The following is a 25,821-nucleotide window of genomic DNA, read 5'->3' as shown; positions in this document are numbered from 1 at the left end:
GGTCAGGCAGCATCTGTGTGGAGAGAAATCGGAGTTGACGCTGCGGGTCGAGTGACCTCTCCTTGTGTTCACTGAGAGGGCACCCGGGGAGAGGGAACGGGCCAATGCGGTTGAAAGGAAGGGTAGACGGTACTTTGGGAACAGCTCTGGTGTTTGGTTGGAGATGGGGGTGAGGGTTGTCAGTGAGGCAGGCGGGGTTTGAGGAGTGGGGGGGTGGTGAAGCTTGGCTTGTTCTGTGTGTGTGTGTGTGTGTGTGTCTGACACACAAGGTGGTGACCAGGCGGGAATGCGCTTGCCTGACGAGGGACTGCCTCTCTTGGTGGCGCGTCGCTCTTTTATTTGTGTTCCATGGCTGTGCCAGTGAGGACAGCGTCTCTCTCTCCGCCAGTGCGCGCCAGTCCTCCGGGAGCAGCCGATCTCCAAGCAATCCGCGGCCGGCGAGAGGCGGGGAGATGCAGCCCGGCACCGAATTAGCTCGCTTCGGGCTGCTGTGCTGCTGCCTCCTGGTCCCGGTGCAGAGCTGTGGCCCCGGCCGGGGTTACGGCAGGAGGAGACCGTCCCGTAAGCTCGCCCCACTGCTCTACAAGCAATTCATCCCCAATGTGGCCGAGAAGACCCTGGGGGCGAGCGGCAGGTCGGAGGGCAAGGTCAGCCGCACCTCCGAGAAATTCAAGGAGCTGACTCCCAACTACAACCCTGACATCATCTTCAAAGACGAGGAGGACACCGGAGCTGACCGCCTCATGACCCAGGTAAGAACGGTTCTGCTCTTGAGCCAGGGCTGGAATGTAAGCAGAGATTCCCCCCCCACTTTCCCAGCCCCCACCTTTATTATTCCCATTGACAGCAACAACAAAAATCCTTGCGGGGTGAGCTTATGAGGAAGCCGGGGTTCCCTCGCCACATCCCTGCCTTCTGGATTCAGAAGGGTTCCATCGTGTGTTTAATTCATTACTGACTCTCTCCCATCCCCTCTCCCATTGCATTTGACACGTCTCGCTTGGAGAGGATTTGATGAGGCGATTGGCGGGTGGGGGGGATTCTGTTTTGAAGACGCTCTCCCTTGCCTTCGAGAATATTTGCTCTTCACAGGCCATTTCCAGCGCCTTCACTTGGCATTTCATTGACTGAATTATTCCATCATTTCGGGAGCTGCCCCTCCACCCCAGGGAAAAAAAAACATTTTGCAGCTCAGCCGGGAATCTCTCACACATTCCCCCCCCCCCGCCCCAAGTTTGGTGGGAGACTTCACATTTCTGTAACCCCCCCACCCCCAACCCCACCTCTCCGTACCCTCCAATAGCACTTTAGACGGTGCAACGGATGTCAAAACATCAAGCAGAGAGCCTGCGATGTTCCGATTGGAGCCGGAGGGCGAGTGTTGCCGATGCATTATGGAGCAGAGCTCCATCGCCGTTTGTTGGCTTCCAGCTCGGCACAATGACCACGGAGCCCAGCTTCAGGGAACCGACGGGGCTTCAGGGACAACACCGACGTGCTGCAGAGTTGAATGTGGGATGGGGCTGCTGCTCCCCCCCCTCCCTCTCTCCCTCCTCTCACTAGCCCTGAGGTGTGCTGCCTGCGAGGTGCTGGGCACTCGATCCCAAAGCGATGAGAGCCTGCATCCCGAGATGGGGTCGGCAGCAGCAGCAGTCCTGCATCCCGTTGCTATGGAGATGGGGACCGGGATGAGGCCCCCTCCGGGCCCCTGGAGTGATCAGCGTGTTCTCTCTATCTCTCGCTCTGAGCCTCCGAGCTCTGTCTCTCAATCTCTCTCTCTCTCTCAGCCAGTTAGTGAGGGGATATGCCTCAAATCTCATCTATTGTGTGTGTGTGTGTGTGTGTGTGTAGATTGAGAGTGTGACTGAACGAATGTGGCTGTGAGTGTGTGTCTCGATTGACTGGAGTGACTATGAGTGGAAGCTGAGCGTGCGAGAATGTGTAATTCTGATTGTGTATGTGCTGTGCAGGAGTTTTAACTGCACGCTGGTTTTCCACTGACCTTTATCTGCTCTGTTTTCCCGCATCCTGTCATCTTAAGATGGGTAGAATGGCAAAGGAGAAAGACAGCAGCCCCAGGGACTTGGAGAAGGGCCATGGCATAGAGGGAGCTAAGAGAGAGAGAGAGTCCCTGAATGAAAAAAAAACACGCATCTTAGAACAGGAAGCATGGCCCTTCTTCAAAATACCATTCCCTGTCTGATATCTCCAATATCAGACTCTTGGAAAAAATAATCACGAGAATTTCTAATTTCGGGCGAGCATAATTTGAAATGCTTTTGAATTTAGTAATCGAGGTCGTTTTACACACTCAGCCTTGACTGCTTTCAGCACGAGCTGGCTTATTCGATTGTACGGATTTGTAAGTATTAAATATTCGGAAACATTACTGGCGAATGTCCTATGCCCATTCACAGTGTCACCTGGATTTGTTTTCCTTCTTACAATTGGTCAAACCGGATTCGAATGGAGGTTTGAACCGTTACCATTGTTCTTCCCTAGTGTTCAGTTGAGGAAAGGCTTCACTCGGTAACAATCAATCTTTGGAGATGGCGAAAACTCTGGGGTTCCTGTGGGTTTTCCAAAGAGTGCCCATTTGGCCCTGCCTTTTCAGGGTCAGGGAGGGTGGGGTTGTGAGGAGGACGAGCAGACAATGTTTCTGCTCATCAGCATGGACCCGTCCATTAGAACTACCCACTGGAGGCCAATGCAGAGGACACTGCTGGCCAAGTTGTGGTGGTCCCATGAAGGATCAGCTCTGACCCTCCACTTTAGGCATGAAGGGGAAGCGTGAACTTTCGATGAACATTGTTTGTTGGCTTTGTAAAGGGTAAGGGAAGAAAATAGGAAGGGAAATAAATAAACACCCTTTATTTACACACCGCCAAATGAAGCTTATAAATATTATTCACTAACAACAGCTGCATTTCAGATGCTGCTGACCCAGCCTGACAAACCACTGTTGTTAATCAGGATGGCTCTCCCTCCCAACTCAGCCTTTCCAACTGGGGCAGTAAATGACTCATCTAGAAGGTGCTGGTTTTTGTTTGCTTTCCAGAAAACATCAACATGACACTCTCACCTGCCATTTCTGCAGCCCAGTGTAAACATCTCCCTTGAACTAAGTGGTGGACATTTCAATGTGGCCTCCAGTTTGATTAGTTATCTCCACACTGTTTATAAAATCAATCACTCCACCTCTGCAACAGGGTTGAATTTGCAGAATCAACTCGAAACTGTGATCCATGGCATATTTATGGACTTCAGCAGTTCATGAAGGCAGCTCATCACTACATTCTCAGAGCCAATCAGGGATGGCCAAGCCAGCAACAAACACTTAGATCCCATGAATGAATACAACAAAAATACTTTTCTTTCCCTCATCTTTGAACTCGAGGCTAACGGATAGTTTTTCAAATTAAAATGTCAATGAAATTATTCCTTTTAGGATCATCCCTGATGTAATGACTTTCCACTGCAAATATGTTTTTTTATTGCATGAACAATAATCTTAATCCAATTTTAGCCTCGATAGACATTTGCTTCTCCCCATGAAGTAATTGTTTGTAGCTTTCTGAGTCAATGACAGTGCAACATAATCATTTCCTTTGAATATAAAAATGACCATCATTAAATGACAAAATGCGAATTCACATAATATTGTCAGGAAGCACGGTCTTTTTCTCTAAAATTACTCTTTTTTTTCTTCTCATTTCCCCTAAGTTTTCTCTCCATTGATTCTAAAAGCAGTAACATAGAGAGCTACAGTTCAACGAGCCTTCGTAACCCTCTAGTACTTCCTGACTGAGATCTGATATTAAGGGTTAGCAGGATTTTTGATGTGGGCTTGATTCTGGACCATCCAGAATGGTGCACAGGCATCCCTGGGCAGGTGTTACCGGGCAACAGTCAGGGATGCAAATATTAACTGTACTGTCTCTTTTGGCTGATGTCCAAGACTTCATCATGCAAAATCTAATCTGGAACTGGCTTGTGTCTACATAGTTAGGTACCACAACTTCCATTGTTTGTTCAAAATGATGAAGGCTTTTGAATATTCAAAATGATCACTTTGGCAACTGAAGAGCAACTGTTTCCAGTGCCAGGAGGGGCGTTATCCAGAGGGACACAGATTGAAAGTAATTGATAAAAGAACCAGAGGGTAAAAATTCTCTTTTGCATAGCAATTGGCGATGATCTTGAACATGATTGCCTGAAAGGACAGGGGAAGCGATTCACCTCTAACTTTCAAAAGGGAAATGAGGATATTGTTGAGAAGGAAAAATCGGCAGGGCTTTGGGAGTAAAAGCAATGCAATGGGAAAAACTGGACAGCTCTTTGAAAGAGTCAGGACAGGCACAATGGGCCAAGTGGCCTCTTTCAATGTGGTATGGTTTTCTAAACACATTGCATAACTCACATGGTTGCTACATTTCTGTCCTTTTTGCCAAAATACATGTAACTTACTTAAGCAAGAAGAATATGATACATCTGTCACTGCTGCAAATTAAATGGAACTATTAGGAAGTTATGGAATTGCAACCACCTCAAAATTCAGTTGATGTATGGAAAACTTTTGTTCAATGTAAAAAGGGCAACAGAAACAGATATGATCCTCCCAGAAAGGATGTTGTTTTAACTTTACTGTTTCGAAGGGTTAATGATGGGTGAGACTTCCCACTGAAACCCCAAGATGAGTTCCACAATCAGGGCCTGATTTTCAGGAAATGTATTGCGTAACTTTATCACTCACTTACCCTGTGTCATTTATTGTCACAAACCTGCTCCTTTGCTGTTTTCAGTTTCCTCGTACTGACTTCTTTGTTGAAAGCAGTTTGCATAATTTCAGAATTATGCACTATTTAAATGTCGGGGGAATAGTTGAAATGTCAGTTTTTCACAATTGCCATTGTTCCACTTGCTAACCGGGGGAAGCAAACGTGGTCAACAAGTTGGGGTTACTGTAGCCTGTCGACTAGAAAAATGATCTGACATGAGCAGGCCCCTAGAGAGCAATAAAGGAGGCAATAGAAAAGAAGTCTTTTTTTTTAAAAAGGCCTTTGCACATTAATTGTAACTGCAAGAAGCTGTTATGAAAGTATCAACAAAACAGTGTGTTGACGGGATGCAGAAGTGTAAATATCGCAGTGATTTTCTTCCTTTGCACTGATCTTCCCTCTCTTTTTCAGGCCGCAAATACCTTGCAAACTTTCAACTCAAAACACGTGACAAAATGCAATCCAATGTACTTTTGGTTTTAAATAAAATTGGACAATTCTTTAATTTTTAAATCTGCTTTAGTACTATTATCATAGGATCCATATTGTCTAATGTGCACGTTTCAGATGACTCCACACACTCTTACGTTCGGGGAGCAAATATAAAATTCTGTAAATCAGGCTATTTTCAAAGGGCTAAAGCTTTGTAAGAGGAGAAAAAGGTTAATTAATTTCTTTTTGGTTTTGTTTTGTTTCTGGCCACTTGTGCAAAAGCATGACAAATATTCAGAATAATATGGCTTTCATGATAATCAGGCAAAGGTAGAAGTCACAAAAATAAGGAAAATATCCCTATTAGCATAAACTGTTGTGTTTCTTAGATACACTGTCTAATTTTCTGTATTATAGACTCCAATTCCTACTTTTATTGGGAAAGTAAAGCTACAACTAAAGTCAGCAGCCCAATTCCTAGAGTGCAATATAGTAGCCCAAAGAAAGGCCGTCTGACACTTAGAGATGAAATTTGTCCTGGCGCACCTCCAATCCATTTTAGATTCTGCTCAATTTAAGGTAACAGAGAAAATGACTATCACCCAAAACAAATTTCATTCCCATTATACCAAAGTGATGTCACACCAACAGACACATTTACTGCCTAGCCCATACAATCTGAAATTTCATGCCTAAACCACCCCCCCCCACCCGCCCATCTGCCCACCCGCACTCCCCACCTCTTCACTTCTAGGCACTAGATAAGTGCAAGTTGTTAGAATGATCAATGATCCATTTGTTGAGAACTCTCAAAGTAGATTAGATTCCCTACAGTGCGGAAACAGGCCCTTTGGCCCAACAAGTCCACACCGACCCACCGAAGAGTAACCCACCCAGACCCATTTCCCTTTGATTAATGCACCTAACACTAAGGGCAACTTAGCATGGCCAATTCACCTGACTTGCACATCTTTGGACTGTGAGAGGAAACTAGAGCACCCGGAGAAAACCCACACAGAACGTGCAAACTCCACGCAGACAGTCACCCGAGGCTGGAATCAAACCTGGGACCCTAGTGCTGTGAGGCAGCAGTGCTAATCACCGAGCTACCGTGCCACCCATCTTTTGAATTGCTTGTCGTGATTAGAATGTGGGATTTAATACCATAGGATGTAGTTGAAGGAAATAGCTTAGGTTCTCTGAAAAGAAAACTAGACGAGTGCTTGAGAGAAAAGGGAATAGAAAAATATGTTGAGAGATTAGATTTTTATGATGCAAGGTGTTGAAAGGTGGGCTGGTGAGAATGTGGATTTGAGGTTACAATTGGATCAGCCAAGTTCTGACTGAATAACAAAGCAGGCTTGAGGGGCTGAATGACCTACTTCTTCTCTCAACTCATGTGTTTGTATATTTATACCAAGATGAATTGAATGGAATGGGATTCATAGAGAGTGTAACTACCACACAGCCTAGTTAGGTTAAATGGGTGCCACATATTTGATGTGATTCCTCATAAGACCATTTATTTCTCAAAAACATTTTTTAAAAGATTGGAAATTGTGCAAAACGTCTCTCTGGGTTAAAGTTTTATTTGAAATAAGTTAAAATAAATCAAATCTATTTTAATTGGGACCTGTTACACTGTTTGTCAAAATATATCGATTCAATCAGTGGCTCATCTCAGAAATGCAAGACAGTTACTATTTTAACTTGTATTCAATTGTAACTGACATTAGAATAACATTCATTGGAATATTTAAGTATATAAGGTAATTGTTGAAAAGATTAATTGTGAACAGTTTTATTCACTTCTATGGGATGACAGAATGGACATTTTCTTCTTACCTTTTATTTGCTTCTTTCTTCTTTTGCTTTTCAAACAGGTTCTATTGTGAAAGCAAAACATGTTATCATTAATCAAATATAAATCATGCAATGATTAGAAGACCAACTGACAATGGCTCTCGATATACAAAACAATGCTTTCGTAAAGATTTGAACAGACTGTTCAGATTTGATTTATATTCTGAGAAAGTTCGATAAAAGATTAAAAACATACTTCTTTTACCTGTAACGAACACAAGTTGGAAAATAATAAATTATGATAAAACAACTTGCATTCAGTTGAGGGGGGGGGGGGGGAGGTGTTGGGGGGTGCGGGGAAGAGGAGGTGAGGCCAGATGACAAAAGTGTGACTGGAAAGAGCAATGCCCAAACTTGAAGAAGACCTCCTTAAATTTCCACTGGAACATTTTGCTTTCTAACCGTTGCCATATATGTTTTTTTCTGTGAGGGAGACAGCCAATTTTGGGCAATTTTCTGTTGTTACCTCATCCCCAGGTACTGTACTGAGACTGTCCAAACCTCTTCCACTTTGGGCTCTCAGGGATAGACAGAAGAAATATGCCTCTCTTCCAGTTTGGGCTGGATGTGAATTTGTGGATAAATGTTGTCATCTAACACTATCAATTCAGAGCTTTGCGCAGCATTTGTGCATATCGGGAAGTTGAGCATAAAAAACAGCTTTATGTCTGCAAATGGTAAATTGTAACATTTCTTTCCTTTTTCTCAGCTATTGTGCCATCCATCCACTCTCCTGCAAAGCAACTTTAACAATCATCCACCACTTACTGTACTATGCTACTATTACTGCTACTGTCAAATAGGGATGAGTAATAATTATTTCCAAAGCTATTGACTTCTTTGAAAAGTCAAGCCACACTTTCACGAGTTAAATGTATTACAAAGTGATTTAAACTTTGGAACAGAAATGGGAATGATGTCAATTTGGTTGAGGAGATTTGAGCTTAATGTAATCTACTGTAAAAATAGAAAATGGGATTTGTTCAAACTGTAAAGGTTTTGTGTTGCACACGTGTAGTACAGGGCAGGACTATCCAAGAAGTTAAAAAGTAAATTTTGCAACACTGTAGTTGCTAACAAATTCTTTATAATGCCCTGGGCAATATCTATAATTCTGCTGAAACAGCAGGTAGAGAGCTCAAGCTTTCATTTCATAGCAGGAAGCCATTCACAGCATCAACATCCAGCTTCACACACGGGACAGATCAGAGTGTTACCAGAGGACTATGCTGCGGTTGTATTTTTCTTCATTACTTACTGTAAAACATGCAGTTCCAGTTGGCTGTTTATCACTATATTTGATCACTTTACCAGAAAACTTTATGTTGATGTCAGGAATAGAGTATATTCACGCAGTACATATTCCCACATTCTGTGAAATGAGAAGACTCCTTATTGCTGAACTGAATCAAGCTTTCAGGCACATTCATTTGATATTTGTATGGAAAAAGTAATACAGGTCAATCACAAATTCTAAAACACATTTGCCATCAAAATATATTTACAGTGGGGCCTTTTAATTTTGTTTTGATTTGCCAGTCAAGTGTTTCATGTCTCTTACGTTTTTTTCTCCTCTAATTATTTCCCTCCTTGTCATTAAGGCACTGACCTTTGCTGAGGGCAATTTCATTGGTGTTGACTGCCCTCTGTACCTTGCTCAAGTGGCAAAAAGCTGAGACTGTGAGTGTCGAGGTATTACTTGAATTGTGCATGGTGTGGCTGAGTCTGTTTATACTCTTTTCAATGGCCACATACTCTTTCCAAAACTTATACTTCAAAACAGTTTTAGAAATAATTGTTAAAATGTGACATTACATGAAGTGTAATACAGATTTATTTCTTGCAATATAGCACATGGTACTCTGGTACATCTCACTACACTCACAGGTTATATTTACTATTATATTTCATTTCAAACATTATGCAATGCATTACAGTCTTGCAATGCATTATAGCCGGAGAGCTTACACAATGGCCTTTCCCAATTAAGCCTTTGCAGTATCTACCCCAAGCTTTAGCATGTCCCTCTGCAAGTAGCTGTGGACTTTTTGAACGTGCCAGTCAGCTGTGGATAGCTGTCTGCGCTGGGATAAGCTCCACATATAGTAACACTTGGTGTTAATGTGTCAAGGGCTGAGGTAGCCACACACAAAGATGGCCATCAGTACCAGGACAGTATTGGGTATGTTCTTCTCCCATTATCTAACAGTTTGTACAATATGTCCCTGTGAACATGGTCCATCTTTAATCTGCAGATCAAACAGAAGATGGTCCTGGTGACCTCTGCTGTGTAGAAGCTGGATATGGGCCAGACCTGCAACAGAAACACAATGCATATTGAACCTGACAGCCAGATTCGTGCCCACAATGAGGGAATGCCACTTCCAAGTGCCCATTTTGTTTTACCATAGCTATACATTCCTCCAGTTGGCACATACCCCTGCCCATATTCCCAGAAATATCAGGTAATCTGACCAGATGGTGAATATGACAAATGATCGGTCAGCTCAGTTCCCAAAGAATATGGCATCTCACTTGCCACAACTTGCTGAGGTCAACTGTCACAATCCAACTGCCAGACTTAGTTAGATCTATTAACTTGGCACTCCTTGGAGAACAGTCTTGGGATTTTTCAGGTCTGTATGGCCTCTTCCAGGTAAGTTATTGATTCCATCACTGGAAGCATCAAGGAAGCCTTAAGCCGATAATTCTAAAGCAAATTCTAATTATATCCCCTGTAGCCTTTATGAATACAAAGGAAAAGCGAATGTGGAACCTACTACAGGATATCTCAATGAACCTCAACTCTCTAACATTCTGCTGCTTATAGCCAAACCTGACCCACATTAAGGCATGGCTGACTTATGTTGGTCTTCTAACGCATCCAATTTAAAATCCTCATCTTCATGCTTAAATTTCTTCACGGCCTCACCCCTCCTTACCTCTGTAATCTACTCCAGTCATAAGTTAGCCAGCAAACACCCTCCTCCCCGGCTGCTTCCGAAAACCATCACCCTCAATTTTATTCTTCCTTCACCTCTGGCTTGATGAGCATTTATCTCTTCTTTTTGCTCCACCATTGCTGGCAGTACCTATAGCTATTCAGACCCCATGCTCTGAACTTCCAGCAACCCCTCTGTGTCCTCTACTCATTTAAAGACCCTCCGTACAAATGCTGAGCTTGCTTGGGCTTGTCCCTCCTATTATCTTCTTCTTTGCTCAGATTACACTTACTAAAGGGTATTAGGCTATTCTTTTCTAGATTTCAAACTTTGTACACCTAACTTGTTGTTGAGAGGTGTAACAGGATATTCATTAACTTGAATCGTTGAAGAAAGTTGAATTGAACAGCCCGAAGAATGATCTCAAATACTTATTGCAGCCAATGCAACTCTACAGCACAATTACTCTGTGATATTGCCCTGTTGGGTGACTTGCGATTCCATTGATACAAGAGATTGATAGATTAATGTGCTGCACTGTCAAGTGATAGGATGCAGATTCACACTGACTATTTCCCACACAATGAAATCCCCCTCATAGCTGGGTTGCCAAGGGTTGTCATTAAATACAATAAAACTTCTTGAGGAGGAAAAAAATATTTGAAAATAACTCAAATCTGTCTGTAATTCATCCTAATCCTCTCTTAATTTTATGATCTCCATGGTTTGAGCATTTCAGTACCTAGCATGTATACATGAAATTCCTTTGTCTACTATTCTAGTGACAGTGATTTTAAATGGGTCAACCTCTCTGCTCTAATACTGAACAAAGGAATTGTATTTGAATGTGTTAAGCCTTTGTGTGCTAGTATTTGTACAGAGTAATTTCAAGGTCATAGTCTATAAGAATGATAATTGAAAAAATTTTAAGCACTTATACATTGTGAATCTGATTTTGGGAGAGCAATATTCAAATGCCCCTTGTGCATTGCTTTCCCTGCTTGATAGCCTGATTTAGCACTGCTCTCCCTCTAGGCCTTTGAAGGACAAGTCTTAAAAAGGAGACAATTCCTGGCTCTACGGATGTGATTTCATTGTAGTGCACTGCACATAGAAAACATTTCAAATTATGAAACCTTAATTTAAAATACCATGTTGCAAAACATTTGTTCTTTAAAGCTAAATTATTTTCTACTTGCAAATGGTGAGATAAGATAATTCAGTTTAGTGTCTGTAATGGTAGCAACTGATACAAATCTTTTTTTCCATTGAACATTGCAGTTATTTCATTGCACAGAATGTAAAAGATTCAGGGAGGTCAGTCATAGAGTCATAGACATGCACAGCACAGAAACAGACCCTTCGGTCCAACTCGTCCAGATATCTTAACCTAATCTAGTCCCATTTACGAGCACTTGGCCCATATCCCTCTAAACCCTTCCTATTCATGTCCCCATCCAAACGCCTTTTAAATGTTGTAATTGTACCAGCCTCCACCACTTCCTCTGGCAGCTCATTCCATACATGCACCTGCCTCAGTGTGAAAAAGTTGCCCCTTACGTCCCTTTTATATTTTTCCCCTCTCACCCTAAACCTATGTCTTCTAGTTCTGCACTCCCCCAACACAGGGAAAAGGTTTTGTCTATTTATCCTATCCATGTCCCTCATGATTTTATAAACCTCTATAAGGTCACCCCTCAGCCTCCGATGCTTCAGGGAAAACAGCCCCAGTCTATTCAGCTCCTGTACCTCAAATGCTCCAATCCTTGTAAATTTATTTCTGAACCCTTTCAAGTTTCACAACATCCTTCCGATAGCAAAGAGACCAGAATTGCACGCAATATTCCAACAGTGGCCAAACCAATGTCCTGTACAGCCACAACATGACCTCTCAACTCCTGTATTCAATACTCTGACCAATAAAGGAAAGCATACCAAACGCCTTCTTCACTATCCTATCTACCTGCGACTCCACTTTCAAGGAACTATGAACCTGCACTCCAAGGTCTCTTTGTTCAGCAACACCCCCCAGGACCTCACCATTAAGTGTATAAGTCCTGCTAAGATTTGTTTTCCCAAAATGCAGCACCTTGCATTTATCTAAATTAAACTCCATCTGCTACTTCTCAGCCCATTGGTCCATCTGATCAAGATCCCGTTGTAATCTGAGATAACCTTCTTTGCTGTCCACTACATCTCCAATTTTGGTGTCATCTGCAAACTTACTAACTATACCTCCTCTGTTCACATCCAAATCATTTATATAAATGACAAAAAGTGGTACACCCAGTACCGATCCTTGTGCCACTCCACTGGTCACAGACTCATGTCCCCTGCTCTGCCCTCATCAATCCTCTTTGTTACTTATTCAAAAAACTCAATCAAGTTTGTGAGACATGATTTCCCACAAACAAAGCCATGTTGACTATCCCTAATTATTCCTTGCCTTTGAAATACACATACATCCTGTCCCTCAGGATTCCCTTCAACAACTTCCCACCATCGATGTCAGGCTCACCAGTCTATAGTTCCCCGGCTTGTCCTTACTGCTCTTCTTAAACAGTGGCACCACGTTTGCCAACCTCCAGTCTTCCGACACCTCACCTGTGACCATCGATGATACAAATATCTCAGCAAAGGACCCAGCAATCAATTTCCTAGCTTCTCACAGAGTTCTCGGGTACACCTGATCAGGTCCTGGAGATTTATCCACTTTTATGCGTTTCAAGACATCCAGCACTTCCTCCTCTGTAATACAGACGTTTTTCAAGATGTCACCATCTATTTCCCCACATTCTATATCTTCCATATCCTTCTCCACAGTAAAAACTGATGCAAAATACTCATTTAGTATCTCCCCCATCTCCTGTGGCTCCAAACATTGGGTGCCATGTTGATCTTTGAGGTGCCCTATTCTCTCCCTAGTTACCCTTTTGTCTTGAATGTATTTATAAAAACCCTTTGGATTCTCCTTAACCCTATTTGCCAAAGCTATCTCATGTTACCTTTTTGCCCTCCTGATAACCTTCTTCAGTATACTCCTACTGCCTTTATAATCTTCTAAAGATTCACTCAATCTCTCCTGTCTATACCTGACATGTGCTTCCTTCTTTTTCTTCACCAAAACCTCAATTTCTCTCATCATCCAGCATTCCCTGCACCTACCAGCCTTCCCTTTCACCCTAACAGGAATATACTGTCTCTGGACTCTTGTTATCTCAGTTTTGAAGGCTTCCCATTTTCCAGCTGTCTCTTTACCTGCGAACATCTACCCATAATTGTTAGTTTGCAAATGCAATCTGTTTTTACAGAAAGTAAAATGAAGTAGAATTTTATGACAGGTTAGAGCCAGAGCTACCTTTTGAGGCCATCAACAAGCATCACTTTTACTAATTTTTCAGGAAGTTTATTGATTGAAGGCACCATCCAATGTGTGAGATCTTGTGGATGATATGTGAAATGTAGCAAAATAGACATTAAAATCAGTACAAATCTTCCAAGTTAAATGCCCATCTTTGTTCAAGAGTAAAGACTTACATTGAACAGTATGAAGATAGGCATGCAGCATATGGTGTGGATGTGGCTTTTCATCTAATACATACAAAGCTTTTTATCAGTGTCACATTTTTATTTGTGGCATTTGCGTTCATTACGAGAAAAGAAGCAAATGATTTGGTATTTCAGAAAACTTTAAAATTAGGTGATAAATCAGTCAATGACCAAGCCTTTGGTAATGCAGAATTGGACTAGATTTTTTTTAAACATGAATTTGCTTCCGTTGGATATACATCTGGCGGTAACTGAAAGCCAGGGTCCATCATCCTCCATTGCCCTGCGTCGGTCACCATCTTTGATATATCAGCCTTAACAACAGGTAGCAGCAGGCCAATCAGTGACAGCTGAGCCCACCACCGTCCTGGGTTTTTACTTTGAGAGTAACAGTCATGTTACTAGAGGAACAAGTGGAAAAAATGAAGGAACCAAGGACCAATGGTAAGGGAATATGTGTGTAATGGCCTTAGAGGGCCAGAGCCTGTATTTTAGTAGTTTACTTTCACAGCTAGGCACTAGATTGTAGGCAATTGATTTTGAAGTGCTAGTGACTGTAGTGCACGAATCTAACTCTGCAGCGCAGTTGGTACATCAAAGACTGACTACGTTGTATTTAGGAGTACACTGAACAGTGGGAGAAGCACATGTCTGCTAGCAACAGCATTACCTTAAGATCAAAGTGCATTTAAAGTAGAATGAAAGCCAGGATTAAAATATTATTTCTTCTTCTACTTTTGTTTTAATATCCAGCATGCATCCCACCGATGTTCTTTCACTTCGTTAAGGAGTCTTCATTCATTTAGTTAGAACACAATAGAGTACTAGACAGATTTTGTGATCCTAAGGAGTTGGGTTTGAAGAAAATGTTGGTCAGTGATAGGGCTACAACATTTGCAGTCTCAATGTCCCATTTCATATTCCCAGTCAATGCGGTTTTCCTATATTTTCATCTGTTACAAAAGGAGTCACATTCACCTTTTTTTTGTTTGTGAATTGCATCTGTTTCTCAAAATGGTACTCCCCTGCAGTTGGATTCATACCTCACCCTCAATAACTTTGCCTGACAGAGGCCAGCAAAATGGCGCACAAGTCCACTAGTTCTTCTTGAGCAATTCATAAGCTGTTTAACTTCTTGTGAACTGTGTGGAAATAAACTTGTGCCATGAAGTAATCAGAATTGTACATGAACAGTTACCTGCAAAACCAAGGTTTCTCTTGCCTGTGATTTGGATCTCCCTTCATCAGCTGATTGAAAAACAAGTTGTGGATTGCTAAGCACTGCCTCAGAAACCACTGCAGAGAGATGAGAGAGACTCACCATGATCTCAGGGAAGATACGAAGGTATGCAACTTCTGCTGACTGTAGAATGACATATCAGCATCTAGAACCAGGGGTCACTGCTGAAAAATAAAAGGCCACTTAAGGCAGAGGTGAAGAGATTTTTTTTCTCAAAGAAAGGCATGAGTCTTTGGAATTCCCTTCCTCAAAAAGTGGGGGAAGCAGAGCCTTTGAATATTTTTAGGATAGCAGCATATAGATTCTCAATTAGCGAGGGGTTGGTGTTGGTGGGGGGGTGATGAAAGGTTACCAGGGGAGACGGGAATGTGGATTAATCAGAACAACCCTGCTCTTATTGAATGGTAGAGCAGGCTTGAGGGGCTGAATGGCCTACTCCTGGTCTTAATTTATATGTTCATGTCAGTCTGTTTGCTTTAACTGATTTATCCATCAATAGTTCGAGGTTCTCATCTTTTATGAATCAATCCAATTCATCTTTCTGAAGTCAAAGTTCAAGATCTCACACTTGCTAACATTGGGATGAATTGTCTGTACTCCTTGCATTCACTTAATCTGCCTCTGTGCAGTTGTGACTTATTTATACTTACTGTTCCTTTAAAGTCTGTGTGTGTGTGTTCGGTAGAAGATAGCACTGATCTTGCAACTTAGTGCATTCAAGGGTGATTTTGGAAAAATGTACTTATGTAACCACACATATACTTTCTGCTCTCCTCACATACAATAATGGGTCTCTCTAATCTCTCTGCAGTGGTTTCTGAGGCAGTGCTTAATGGAAACAAGAGCAGCAATGTACAGCATAGCAGGCACTGTTACAACTCTCAGTCTTACAAGTCAATTGTTAGTCCAAAGTTTTGGGATTTACAGTGAGTGAGGGACTGGTTTAGAAGAGTGTGAGAAAAGGGCAGAAGAGGTGTGGACTGATGGTGGACCAGCAAGTACAGTGTGAAGGCTCACCTCAGTAGCTGCTACTATGTGAAGTCCTCAGGCGAGTAAGCTTAGTGTTCCTGCATTCCAACAGAGGCTTATTTAACAATGGACAGTATAGAGTAAGATTAGACTTAGTAAAATGTTATGCTGGATCAACTAGACTCTTAAAAGGCGATAAGCCTTTCTTTGCTAGCTTAGTGTCAGTCCTGCTTCTATTTTTTTCTGCCTCTTGCTTGCACAAAGCCTCCCAGTATTGGTATTGATGCGCTTTTCCTTTCCTTGTTGGTGCTCAGTCTCCTTGTGCTGATGCTGTTCGTTTGCAGCCTTCACTTAAATAATTTTTAATGGGTACACCTGATCCTTATTCTTTATCCTCTATAGTCAGATGAGCCAATCCTAACTCTGCGTTCACATTTTGCTCAGCTCTAATAATAAATGTTATTTTCTTTTGATAGTTAACTTCCAGGTTTATCTTTGAACACTTTGTTTCATCTGCAGGTTACACTTGCCACATTTCACAACTGATTGTTACAAGTTGGGCTCCTCCCAAGACTTTTACTCATGGTCACAAAATCAAAACCGTTTCATGAATTCCCATGTGCAATCTGGAAAGATACGGTACCCAATTGTTGCAAGACTAGGAAAAAGCCATGCTATTGGTGGCTAAATACAAATAAATCAGGTTTATTACAAACTATAACTTTATAGTTAATCAGATATAATAAAAATAATCAGATATAATAATATCTGATAGATAGCACTATATAGATATAGTATTTGCACTGATGTGTAAACTGGTAAACTGAAACTAAAAAACTAAGGATTAATGTATTGGATTATTTTTCAGCCTCCTATGGTTACATCTTGGATGAACATAATCTGATGCTGCACTTCTTTTGTGTTCACCTGTATCAGTGTGATGTAACTCCAGTCTAATTAAGTGAATTAAGATATACCAAAAGATTGCATGAAATATGCCTGTTCCAGCCATCTTCCAATGTTTTAGATCAATCTGGAACTTTCAGTGGGCAGCTGTCTTTGAGGGAATTCCAACAGCTGAATAATCAACGTTAAAAATATTTCCGTTATGTGCTCACTACTTGATATTTACCTGTTCAAACTTGATCCAAAGTTTTTTGGAACTTCATCTCACTTGTATTAATTGCAGATAGTTTACCTCTGTCCTTATCCAGCCCTGTATCAATGGGGAATAGTTTACCTCTATCCTTATCCAGCCCTGTATCAATGGGGAATAGTTTACCTCTATCCTTATCCAGCCCTGTATCAATGGGGGATAGTTTACCTCTGTCCTTATCCAGCCCTGTATCAATGGGGGATAGTTTATCTCTATCCTTATCCAGCCCTGTATCAATGGGGGATAGTTTACCTCTGTCCTTATCCAGCCCTGTATCAATGGGGGATAGTTTATCTCTATCCTTATCCAGCCCTGTATCAATGAGGGATAGTTTACCTCTATCCTTATCCAGCCCTGTATCAATGGGGGATAGTTTACCTCTATCCTTATCCAGCCCTGTATCAATGGGGAATAGTTTACCTCTATCCTTATCCAGCCCTGTATCAATGGGGGATAGTTTACCTCTGTCCTTATCCAGCCCTGTATCAATGGGGGATAGTTTATCTCTATCCTTATCCAGCCCTGTATCAATGGGGGATAGTTTACCTCTGTCCTTATCCAGCCCTGTATCAATGGGGGATAGTTTATCTCTATCCTTATCCAGCCCTGTATCAATGAGGGATAGTTTACCTCTATCCTTATCCAGCCCTGTATCAATGGGGGATAGTTTACCTCTATCCTTATCCAGCCCTGTATCAATGGGGGATAGTTTACCTCTATCCTTATCCAGCCCTGTATCAATGAGGGATAGTTTACCTCTATCCTTATCCAGCCCTGTATCAATGGGGGATAGTTTACCTCTGTCCTTATCCAGCCCTGTATCAATGGGGGATAGTTTACCTCTATCCTTATCCAGCCCTGTATCAATGGGGGATAGTTTACCTCTGTCCTTATCCAGCCCTGTATCAATGGGGGATAGTTTACCTCTATCCTTATCCAGCCCTGTATCAATGAGGGATAGTTTACCTCTATCCTTATCCAGCCCTGTATCAATGGGGGATAGTTTACCTCTATCCTTATCCAGCCCTGTATCAATGGGGGATAGTTTACCTCTGTCCTTATCCAGCCCTGTATCAATGAGGGATAGTTTACCTCTATCCTTATCCAGCCCTGTATCAATGGGGGATAGTTTACCTCTATCCTTATCCAGCCCTGTATCAATGGGGGATAGTTTACCTCTATCCTTATCCAGCCCTGTATCAATGGGGGATAGTTTACCTCTGTCCTTATCCAGCCCTGTATCAATGGGGGATAGTTTACCTCTGTCCTTATCCAGCCCTGTATCAATGAGGGATAGTTTACCTCTATCCTTATCCAGCCCTGTATCAATGGGGGATAGTTTACCTCTATCCTTATCCAGCCCTGTATCAATGGGGGATAGTTTACCTCTATCCTTATCCAGCCCTGTATCAATGGAGGATAGTTTACCTCTATCCTTATCCAGCCCTGTATCAATGAGGGATAGTTTACCTCTATCCTTATCCAGCCCTGTATCAATGAGGGATAGTTTACCTCTATCCTTATCCAGCCCTGTATCAATGGGGGATAGTTTACCTCTATCCTTATCCAGCCCTGTATCAATGGGGGATAGTTTACCTCTATCCTTATCCAGCCCTGTATGAGTTGCAGGTAGTTTACTTCTGTCCGTATCCAGCCCTATATATTTATTTCACCTACAGTGTTCAGTGCAAGGACAAAGAAAATCCTATCACAAACAACAGCATTTTAAAGAGCCCAATAAATTAACCTATCCACAATTTTATGAGCATTAAAACAGCACTGGCTGTGATACTGCCTTTGACCACGGCTTCTCACAATAAGTGCAGAATCAGTAAGCCTCCACACAATAGATATATTTAATAACATGTTTGGTGAAGTCTATCTCTGTGGCATAATTGTTTCTACCCATTTAAACCAGTACATGACTACATGTTGGTGTCACTGATGTGGCACCAGCGAAAACTATTATCCATAGTTGTACAAGCTAACTGTGTGGAATAATGCGGATCTGTCTTCGTGGTGTTGTAAGCCATGAGACACATTCTGCTTCAGTATGCATACAGAGGCAGAGGAGCAAACCTATGATAAAGATATCAAGACAACTATGTCTCACACAGATTCATATTACCCTGAGGTAGTTGGTAGGTGCTGAATTTCCTAAAACCTGACATTGTTTTTCTGAAACATTTTCCATAATTCACAATGCCCACATATTACCCAGCTATTCACTATCAAGGAAGCCAAGTCTGCCTGAAAATCCAGAGCTTATCGTGGTAAATGTGCTTCCTTACCATCAGAATAACCGCACCTAACTGTGCGTTATGTGAATAATGCTCAAAGGAAAAGAGAGCGTTTTGAACTTTTGAGGGTCACCGGTATGAATCCAGTATTCTGATAATTGACTTTTATTTGCAAAATTAGTCCTTACAAGTTCAAGTCAAAGTCTCCATTTGGCAAAGCCATATTCAGCACAGAACTCAGTTTTATGCTGTTCTTCCCCAAAGTAAAAGCTTGCCTGAAAAGAATGAATGCCAAAGGCACAATTCAGATGCACACAGTACTGTTTAATGACAATTTATTAAAGAAAAATTGCTTTGTGCAATTTATCTTGTAGATGATTTATGCTGTCCTCAGAAGTTTACCTTATCACCGTTTATGATTTGGAGAGTGTAGAACTGGCCAGTGAAGAAAATATTGTACATTATTGCCTACATTGCAAGCTCACCTTCAGTTCAGTTTGATCTGATATTAGAAGCAGTGGCTGCGTTTGTTGGTGTAGGTCAGAAATGACAGTGTGGGTTATAATTGATATAAAGGGCCATGTATGAAAATGGGGCCCAGATTGAAAATAACAGTGACATGTTTAGGTACATCCTGCTTACAACAGCTAACCTCCTGATAGTCTGTGCCACTTTAGCTGGACAGTTCTGACTAGCTGGGAACATCAGCACCAATCTTTTCAATCTAGCAGACAGTAGCAAACAATCATTGAGTCTTTAATTATTTTCCTCTCTGTTTTGGTTACTTACAACTCAGCATTATATGCATAGAAATAATTAACTGATATGAATAACTAGAAGACAAATTTCAAAGAAGGAAAAAAGACTTGCATTTCAGTAGCACTTTTCATGAGCACTGAATTTCTAAAACTGCCCTGGAGCTACTGAAGTATGTTTGCAGTGTAGTCACTGATGGACAGTAGTAAACGACATAATGTAGCAATAACACCAACTTTCCTCACTAGCTTATGCTCTCCATCTTTTTGCAATGACTTACATCTTGAGAGAAACACATTCCATGTTTTTGCCAACTCAGAATCAAAGGTAAGATCATTATATCTTCCTAACTAAATGTACCACACAATCATGTAAACTGTGATGATATAAAAATGGCAATTCCTCTCCTGGACCGCAGTTCCTGGTAGGAAAATAATATCCTGGTAATCTGTAAAAGTAAAACCAGGCTACTCCGAGCAGCCCAGTAAGAAATAGGTGAGGAATATTCATAGCAATTATTAGGGTGGGACAGGACTGATTAGTTTGTTTTTTTCAATTCTGCTGTTATCCAATTCTCTACTAAGGAAGGGGATAAACATCTGTTTAATAGTAGCAGTTTATAAAAGCTACTGTTTAAGGAAACTTTATACATGTGAAGATTTATTTGCGACCTCTTCCAACTGAACATTTATAGGTTTTTGCTGGTAATGCTTTCTGCGGAATGGATAGCTAGCAGAAAGATGCTTACCGGCTTCACAACTGAGAAACACACACACACACACACAAATGCCCTTCTTGTACCTGCCTAAACACAATCAAAGCCCTGATGAAGGGCTTATGCCCGAAACGTCGAATTTCCTATTCCTTGGATGCTGCCTAACCTGCTGTGCTTTAACCAGCAACACATTTTCAGCTAAACACAATCAAAATGTTACTTTTATCAGACTTGGAAGATGGTGACTATACATGACTTGACTGTAAAGAACCAACTGCAAAACTGTTATTTCTTTATTCAGTTATAAATTGTAATGCCTCAGCTTGTTACAGCAGTGAAGAGTTGAACTAGATATATCGGAAAGAAAATCATTTTTAATGACAAATGTGTGGTGTCCTCTCCCTGACCCTTGACCTGCTTGCCACATAAATGGTCAACATCCTATATTTTACAATCAAACAAGCTGCAGCAAATTAATACAGAAAAATTCTTCTGCATGAAATATGGTCAACATTGCATTGATAAAGCATGAAAACAATTTGCTGGTTTGGAAAGAGAGATTTTTCAATCTCTAGGAATTAGAAGGGACAGATCACTAAGGAAATAAAATTAGGGATAGAGAGACTTTTGGGCCATCATGTGATGACTCACTTTGTTCAAGTATATTCAGATAAAAAAAATTTACATCGATGTCTGGGACACAGTCGTAAAATGCAGGTATAGCTTCAGCTTGATGATAGTGCAAAACAAGGGATGAAAATATATGTATTAAAAACCCTTGAATTATTAACTATCTCACTTATTCTATCCTTGTAAAGATTATAGATGAATGGGTTGACAACAAATACACATTTAAATGGGGTTTGATATCTCACTTGTTCTTTGGGGTATTCTAGCAATATGTAGAACCATCTGGAACAGTATTGACTGTTACCATAGCAATCCCTTTTTTATGGTTGCTGCAAGACAACTGCCAATTCCATTTCTCTGAAAACATTATCAACCAATGCTCGCCAGTTTTATCGTGACGTAAGTGATGACATCTGTATTCTGTATTTTCCTCACAATATTAAGACCATTAACAATTTGCTTTAACAACTGAGGAAAATAACTAAATGAAAAATTCATCATTAGCCCGCAGCTAAATAGGAAAAAATAATTAATCGTGTTAGGGGCACATTAATATCTTCAACAGCGTGTTTGAGGGGAAATTCAATGCCAATTGTATGAAGGGCTCTTGTGGTGCAGGAGCAGTGTTCTACTTCTGAGCCAGGAGGCCAGGGTTCAAATTCCATCCTTCTCCAGAAATGTGTAATAACATCGCATAGAATAGAATCCCTACAGTTTTTCATCGAATCCCTACAGTGCGGAAACAGGCCATTCAGACAACAAGTCCACACCAACCCTCCGAAGAGTAACCTATCCAGACCCATTGCCCTACTCTATTAATCTACATTTACCCCTGACTAATGTACCTAACCTACACATCCCTGAACACTATGGGAAATTTAGCATTGCCAATTCACCTAACTTGTACATCTTTGGACTGTGGGAGGAAACCGGAGCACCTGAAGGAACCACATGCAGACACGGGGAGAATGTGCAAACTCCATACAGACAGTTGCCTGAGGTTGGATTTGAACCAGGTCCCTGACGCTGTGAGACAGCAATGCTAACCACTGAGCCACCGTGCTGCCCCTCTAAATCTCTCAACAGATTGATAAGGAAATATCTGCAATTTGTATGATTTCCTCAATTTGCAATACTAATGGGCTTCTCTTTTAGACTGCGGGTAGTTCTTCTATAATGCAATGGTTGCATTGTTGTGCAACCCCACGTTACAGAAAAATCACGCTTTAGAAACGACACTTAAAGTATTGGCGGTGTAATCCCCTTACAGCCAACACATGTTTAAAAGTTCGCGTTACAGCAAATTCGCGTAAATGAAACTCACGTTACAGCAGAATGAACTGTATCAGGTGAGACAAGATGATTTTACTGTGGAAAGAAACAACTGTCATTCCAAACTATGTGCCATCCCACATACCTGCAGTACAGCACATGACTTCAACTCCACAACAGTGCTCATAAATAGCTCTGTGTCCACAGTTGTACTGGGTTTTGTGGTGTAGTGGTAGTGTCCCTATCTCTAGGCTGGAAGGTCTGGTTCAAGTCCCATCTAACCTGGAGATGTGCCATCACATGAGTAGCTCTGATGTTGAGTATGCCAAAGACTCCAAATTCAAACCCCACCCATTCTGTATTCACACTCTATGACAGCTTTCAACAGAACTCATATGACAACCGTCAGTGGAAACACTCTCTATCACCCGTAAGCTTGTTGGCTGCTTTATCTCTGTATATCACTCATTCATTGATTCCTTTTAGTCATCCATTTTTTAACTTAACTATTTGCCTTTTCATTATCGCACCCCCTGTCCCCTGTACAGCTGTCCTCTCTGTTTAAGAATGAGTGGCTTCTCAACTGTAGGTTCACTGGTGGACTAGCCATCCTTGAGTTATCAATTCGATGCGATCACTGATTGCATGCACAAATGATACAGCTGATCTGTCAACTATAATTTCCTACACTCCTGCATGTGGGTTTTCATTGGACAGTACTGTGATGGCTGTCCATAGGGGTTTTCTTGGGAATTATTGTAGAGGCTGAGCTCAAAGGTGAAAGCAGAGTTGACCTGAGGAGGTGTAACAGAAGTGAGCTCGGAACTGGAATAAGATGAGGATGCAGATGATGCACAAAAGTGAATGCCCACATCCCAATACGCGGGCATTCATGATGAACAAAATATCTTAACTACAAATTTGTGTTTTTTAAAAAAAAAACTCATGGCATGTGGGCTTTGCTGGCTGGGTCAGCATTTATTGGCTATCCCTTACTGCTCTTGAGAGGACGGTGGCAAGCTGCCTTTTCAACCTCTGCATTCCATATGGTATAGAGATGCTGTTAGGGAGGGAGTTCCAACATTTTGATCCACTGACAGTGAAATAATGGCAAAATATTTCCAATTCAGGATGGTGAGTGGCTTGGAGTGGAACGTGCAGGTGGTGGCGTTTTTGTACATCTGCTGCTCCTGTCTTTCTAGATGGAAGTGGTCATGGGTTTGAAAAGTGCTGTCTAAGTTGCCTTGGTGAATTTCTGCAGTGCATCTTGTAGGTAGTACACGCTGCTACTACTGAGCATCGGTGGTGGAGGGAGTGAGTGTTGGAGGTAGTATATGTGGTGCCAATCAAGTGGGCTGCTTTGTCCTGGATGGTGCTGAGCTTTTCAAGTTGCACCCATCCAGGCAAATGGGGAGTATTCTATCACATTCCTGACTTGCAGATAGTTTTTTAGGCTGTGGGAAGTCAGGAGGTGAGTTACACGCTGCAGAATTCCTAATCTCTGAGCTGCTCTTGTAGCCACAGCATTTATATAGATAGTCCAGTTTGGTTTCTGGTCAATGGTCACCCTGTTGATAGCGGGGGACTCAGTTGACTGAATGGCTAGAAATATATTCCTTTGTCAGTGCTGTACCAGTCAAGCAGGTCAAGTGAAAATCACATAGTGACCTGTACATCTAGTTTGGCCATTTTGTGCTGGGTAGCCATCAAGATTTTGTCAGAAACTGACGTGAGGAGCACAAGCAAAAAAAAAAGAACCTTCCATTTTACCAACCCCATATTTTGGGTATAAAATATAAATTTTCTATACACGTAAATCAGTAACTAAAAGGATAGTTAGATAATTTGATGAAGGAGAAGGAAATATGCTGATAGGGTTAGATGGATGAGCTGGGTGGAGGTGTGGAGCAAAATCCCTGGTATAGATCAGTTCAGGAGAAAAGCCTGTTTCTGTACTGTAATTCTAATCAAAAACATGGATTTCTTATTTGCATACCAAAAAATAACATCACGTGCCTTTTAAAGCTTCAGTGTCTCTTGCCTAATAACCATTCACAACGCAGCAAAACCTACTCAACCTGAGAATTCACAAACTGGACCATCAATTGCTTGATTGCTGCAATGAAAGTTATATAATTTTTTAAAAGGAAAACAATTGTTTATTATAGTTATAGCAGACCCCGATTATCAAGAGGTAACTGAGACTATAAATTTCCGAGGTTTGTAGGTATATAGTCAAGCCAGTTCTGTGGTGTCTGTAATTTCCTGAGTTTGCTATTTGTATTTCTTGTTATACACATATGTCCATTCACATATGTTTTGCAAATCATCAATAAAATGTTTTAAAGGGGTTAGAAAATACAAACAATCAAAAATGTTGAATTACTGACCAAAGTTCAAATGCGGTCACAACCTTCATTTAGATATTGGTCCAAAAAATGTCCTTAATTTAAGGGAAACCCAATTTCAGCATCTCTCAAAGGGAGGTTTCAGTAATGCTTCAGAGTGTCATCTAACCAAGATTTATCTCATCGGTTAATTCAAATCCCACATAAACCATTTTAAAACCCCCAGTTTAACTTCTCCTTCAAATACTTTGAAATCATTCCAAATGTAACTTTGAAGGAATCTGTTGTAATCCAGCAGTTTTCTAAAGGCTTCCTGTTTAAGATACTGAGACAAAAACACAGGGCAAGAACAAGCATTTGCCATCATCTTCACAAAGGCGTATTATTAGACTAACAGTGTGGAAAACTAGCAGGCACATGATAGAGTTTGAGACCAAAAGTTTTCAGTTTTATTTATTTCCTGGTTTCCTCCCCCCCCATTTTGGAAGAGATTTGCACCTGTTCCCTCCAACTCCTGTTTAGTTGAGAGGGTAACCATGTGACTTGTGCCTCAGCCCCTGCCAGACCCATGCCCAGCTAATCCAAGTTGGCCCAGATATTTTCCCTCCACTTGTAATTCACCTCCACTTGAATCCTCTGACTCTTGCATCCTCCTTTAGGGGGATGGACTCAGCATCCATTGCAGGAAAACTCCTGGACTACTTGCAAGGTGAGTTTCTCATTTCAGTCTGGGATGTTGCAGATGTCAACTGCAAGTACTTGAACTGCAGAGAATGTCAGGGGAACAAGACGGTGAGTGAAAAACTATAAATTCAAATATTGTGTGCTTAAAGAGGCTGTATGCTTCAGTCAATTTGTTCTGGTGTGCACTTTGCTATATTAAAGGTATTGTTGGAACGTCAAGTCATAATATTTTGTAACATCAGAATAT

At 41.4% G+C, this 25,821-nt stretch overlaps 1 protein-coding gene across 1 annotated transcript in view; it reads left to right on the top strand.

The window, feature by feature from the left end:
* The first annotated feature begins 250 nt into the window (after positions 1-250).
* The window catches only part of LOC132805711 (sonic hedgehog protein-like), a 104,702-nt gene continuing 79,131 nt past the window's right edge, over positions 251-25,821 (top strand). The window contains exon 1 of the mRNA XM_060820919.1: positions 251-752. Coding sequence (XP_060676902.1) covers positions 453-752 — 300 coding nt within the window. The 5' untranslated portion in view covers positions 251-452. The remainder of the gene's footprint in view (positions 753-25,821) is intronic.

The sequence above is a fragment of the Hemiscyllium ocellatum genome, chromosome X (genome assembly GCF_020745735.1).
Source record: "Hemiscyllium ocellatum isolate sHemOce1 chromosome X, sHemOce1.pat.X.cur, whole genome shotgun sequence".
In the NCBI taxonomy this organism is placed as follows: domain Eukaryota; kingdom Metazoa; phylum Chordata; class Chondrichthyes; order Orectolobiformes; family Hemiscylliidae; genus Hemiscyllium; species Hemiscyllium ocellatum.
The sequence above is the reverse complement of the archived record's forward strand: the minus strand, read 5'-3'. Positions and strand labels throughout refer to the sequence as shown.